This window comes from Quercus robur, chromosome 11 (assembly GCF_932294415.1).
Source record: "Quercus robur chromosome 11, dhQueRobu3.1, whole genome shotgun sequence".
Classification (NCBI taxonomy): domain Eukaryota; kingdom Viridiplantae; phylum Streptophyta; class Magnoliopsida; order Fagales; family Fagaceae; genus Quercus; species Quercus robur.
Window position 1 is genome coordinate 21,939,046 of NC_065544.1, and position 4,390 is coordinate 21,943,435.

General features: G+C 33.1%; 1 protein-coding gene across 1 annotated transcript; it reads right to left on the bottom strand.

Moving 5' to 3' along the window:
- Window positions 1-1,241: 1,241 nt before the first annotated feature.
- On the bottom strand, window positions 1,242-3,383 carry LOC126706772 (7-deoxyloganetin glucosyltransferase-like). Its single transcript, XM_050406321.1, has 2 exons — window positions 2,829-3,383; window positions 1,242-2,306 (listed from the first exon to the last, which is right to left on the bottom strand). The coding sequence occupies exons 1-2, from the start codon at window positions 3,343-3,345 to the stop codon at window positions 1,372-1,374; spliced, it is 1,452 nt and encodes a 483-aa protein (XP_050262278.1). The 5' UTR covers window positions 3,346-3,383; the 3' UTR covers window positions 1,242-1,371.
- Window positions 3,384-4,390: the final 1,007 nt, after the last annotated feature.

Sequence of the window (4,390 nt, forward strand, 5' to 3'; positions counted from 1 at the left end):
AAAAGACATGCTCATATTACTTGCACAAATTTATATTTAACACCACAATCACAACCACATATGCCAAAACATTTCAAAATGTAAGGAAACCCTTGTTCAAAAATTAACTGAAATGATTTCTTAAGAAACCCAAGTCACATAGTTGCCAAACAACAAAATCCATTTCACTCCATTAAATTAGAAACCTCCAATAAGATTTTAAATGTACCAACAAACACAACGAACTACTTCTAAAACAAAACCCACAACATAAAGAGCAATCCTAACAATATAAGATAAAAACCCGAAGATATTAGAAGGTGGGTCATGGAGATTTTACCTTTAGATTCATGTTAGGAGAAGTCAAACCATGGATAAGAGTTTGATGACTGAAAATCTAGTAGAAGCTAAACAAGAGACCAAGAGACCAAGAGGGAGGAGAGATTTGGTAGAGAAAGAGAGATAGATGGATGTGTGTGTTTGTTTTTGTATTTGAGTTTGTGTTTGTGCTAGGGAGTGAGTGATAATGAAAGAGGGAGGGATGAAAATTTTTTAAGTGAATGGGTGGGAGAAAGGAAATTTTATGTGGGAAAGGAAAATTTTTTTGCTGAAATTTGACCCATTTAAGCTGTACTCTTTAGTGACAAAATTTATTTCATCGCTATTTCAAACTTTTTTGTTACGAATTATGATTTCGTTGCTAAAGCTGTCGGTTTATATGCATTGGACTTTTGGCAATGATTTAGTTTCGTCACTATTGGTTACATTTCGTGACGAAACTCATTTCGTCGCTAATGTTGCTCAAAGCAACATTTATAGCAACGAACTATTTCGTAACTAAAAATCTCAACTTTTAGCGATGAAATATTTCGTTACTATAGATTAATTAAGTTCGCGCCTAGTTTTTTTCATTATTAATGATGAAATCCATATTTTGTCGTTAAATCTGTAATTTTAGCAACAAAAAAATATTTTCTCACTAAGTTTCGTCACTAAAAATATATTTTGTTGTAGTGACTCAAAAACATCTCTCTCTCTCTCTCTCTCTCTCTTCCCATTCTACAGTACAATGTAAATTTATATTAATTGTAGAGACATAAAAAGTGACAAATGTTGTACATATTTTTGCAAATGTGTACAACATTTGCCACTTTTTGTGTGTTAATAATGTAAATTTATATTACAAGTACATTGTAAACATATAAAGGTCCTTTATTTACATACACAACAGTACTTAATAGAACATTAATTTAAACAAATCACACAATTAATTTGAATTTATTGCAATAAAAATGGGAATAAATTTTAAATAAATATTTAAAATGATTTTATTCAGCAAATGAGATTGGGAGTACACGTGCATTGAAAAGTAGAAAGTCTTGCTTGTTTGGTTCAAACATTTCTAGCTAAAAGAACTTCAGCAATCAACTTATCCAAGTTTTGGTATGAAGAACCACCAGGTTTGGTGGAATCCTCGGCTTTTGTTTTCCACCCCATTACATTCTTCTTAATTTCTTTACCTTTTTCACCGTCAATTAATTCTCTCACTAGCTTCTCCACTTCATCTCTTTGAACATTATTATCTATCTCCATCGCAATGCCCCATTCAACACAACAGTATCGACAATTCGTCTGTTGATCAGCAAAGAAGGGCCAAGAGATCATTGGAACTCCACAACACACACTCTCAAGTGTTGAATTCCACCCACTATGGGTTAAAAATCCCCCAATTGATGGGTGCTTTAGGATTTGTTCTTGAGGACACCAACTTGCTAACATGCCTCTATCTTTAGTTTCGGTAACAAATTCAGAAGGAATAATAGCTGAATCACCTCCAACAAGATCAGGCCTTATAATCCACAAGAAGGGTTTTTCACTGTTTGCTAACCCCCAAGCAAACTCAATGAGTTGCTGAGGTGTCATGATAGTTATACTACCATAATTTACATACACTACAGAGTTGGGTTCTTTTGAATTTAGCCATTCCACACACCCTGGTTCTTCTTTCCATAGATTGGAACCTATTGATTCCAAGTTATTATCCTTAATTTGGTCCACAAACGACACAAGTGGTCCAATGGAGTATGTACAAGGAAGCATGCTGGATAAAGCATCCAACACTTCCTCTTCAAAGGGGTAGAATGTGTTCATAATGACAGCTGAAGCTCTTGAAACTCTCTCGGTTTCATTGATGAAGAAGTTGAACATGATGTCATTCTCATCTGTTATTCTAACAAAACTTGGAATATCCTTAAGACGAATATTTTTCATCCCCGGAATCCAATCTATTATAGTTTCCAAGTATCCATTTGTTAGATAGCTCGCATCTGTGAAGCACATAGTGTTGATCATTGTGAATAGCATACTCCAAGTAAAGTACTAAGAACTAGCATACAAATATACAATTAAAAAAAGAAGTGAAAAGAGAAACTTTTGTAATTTTATAGATATTGGGTGTAATTAGACATATAGAAAATTTTATTGCAGGTTTTCCGCGTACATGTCTGTTGTATTTTTGATTTTAAATCAAAGCTAACATGTATAACATTTGAATGTGATTTTAGTAATGTAACAAGTGAGATGTTTACACATCAAATTCCAATGTCAATTTACGATGATACAAATTTAGGAGATCATCCTTATTTAAAATTTGCAATTTCCTTATATTTTTATTCATATATAACACACGTGATATTGAAAAAAAAAAAAAAAAAATCCAATAATCATCAAATCCTTTTAAAGCACACAAAGTAAAGTAGGTGACATTTATCTTATATCTTATACTTGATTAAAGCTTATAAAAATAAAAGAATTTGAATGGGAGCGGATCTTTCTTAACAAAATAATACCTTTTAGGGGTACCAAACCTCGTTCAACGAAATGTCGAAAATGCATAAGGCTCATGAAGCTACAAGCGCTAGGTGTCCAAAAAATTACACATGGAATTCCGAACTTGTCAGCAGCATCAAGAGTGAAGGACATGCAACCATCTCCGACAATACAGGTAACAGGAGGCACATTCGAATACGAAGTGTCGTTGAGTTTGGTAATGAGGTTGCAAAGTGGGACTAGGCAAGCCTTTGGGAGGGATTCAGCAAGAGAGGGAATGTCTTGGCTGACATCTGCGTCTGAGGGTGGAAGGCCATCAGGAATGGTTTCGAAGTGAAAGCCAGGCAAGCCATCGAGAGAGTTAGGGCCTCGAGACCTGAGTAAGCGTTTGTGGTTGTACTCTGTGTTTACAAAAGTTACGTGAAACCCTTTATGGTGAAGGAGTTTTGCTAACTGGAGCATTGGGTTTATGTGACCTTGAAGTGGGATTGGGACGCAAACTACATGAGGCTTAACTCCTGCTCTAATGGAATCCATCTCTCTCTCTCTCTGATAGGACTATTTTTTGTAGGATTTGGGTCGAACAAGGCCTTTTTATAATAGACAAACTGCCGACCACGAACACTCTTTTTCATGCAAGTCATGTTCATCATGTAATAATTACGATAATAAACTAAGGAGCAAATAATCTGTAGTTGACATATGATGCGATCGAGGATTAGTCTATTATATTACCGATCTAACGCAATCCCTTACGTAAGGGATTACGTTAGATTGGTAACATAATGGACTAATACTCCATCACCCACATGTCCAAAACATATATATATACACTAGTCGCTAAGGAAAACTATTGAAAAATAAATTTAATTCATCTTTTTGTTTTATTAAATTTAATCTTTCTTTTATTCTTTTAAAATAAGAGCTTAGGTCTAATGATAAAAAACAATCATCATGTAATGGACGCAATAGACTAACATTTTATTGAAACTATAAAAAAAAAGGTATAACATTATTTTGAATAGTAAATCTATAGTTTTGTAACATCTTAAACTTTTTTTTCTTAATGGCATAATGTGATAGGATCACAAAGGAGTTTGTGTAAAATCTAACTATGAAAAGTGTTTTTAGAGGTTCAGAAATGCATTAATTTTGTTAAATAAAAACATAACTTTTATTACATTTTAAAATAACTTTACAAATTTATAGCATTTATCTTTTAGTTAAGGTTGTATTAGAGGATTGGAGTTTTTCTTAATTGGATGTGTTTACAGTTAATATTTACACACTTTTGTTTCAATGGCCAATTAACTTTTTACAAAATTGACCAAAATGACATTTTACACCGGTCAGAGTTTGCATCAAAATTTTCAACAAAAAAAAAAATAATAATAATAAAATAAAGAATAATTTAAACAATTATTCTACATGAACTTTTCATCGAAGAGCCAATTTAGATTCAACTTCCACCTAAAGCACGCGCAACAAACCATTTCCCAATTCTAAATTTCATTATTAGTTGTCTCAACTTCATATTGCTACTATACCAAACACCTGTTTAGATGCGTACTTAGAAGCGTAG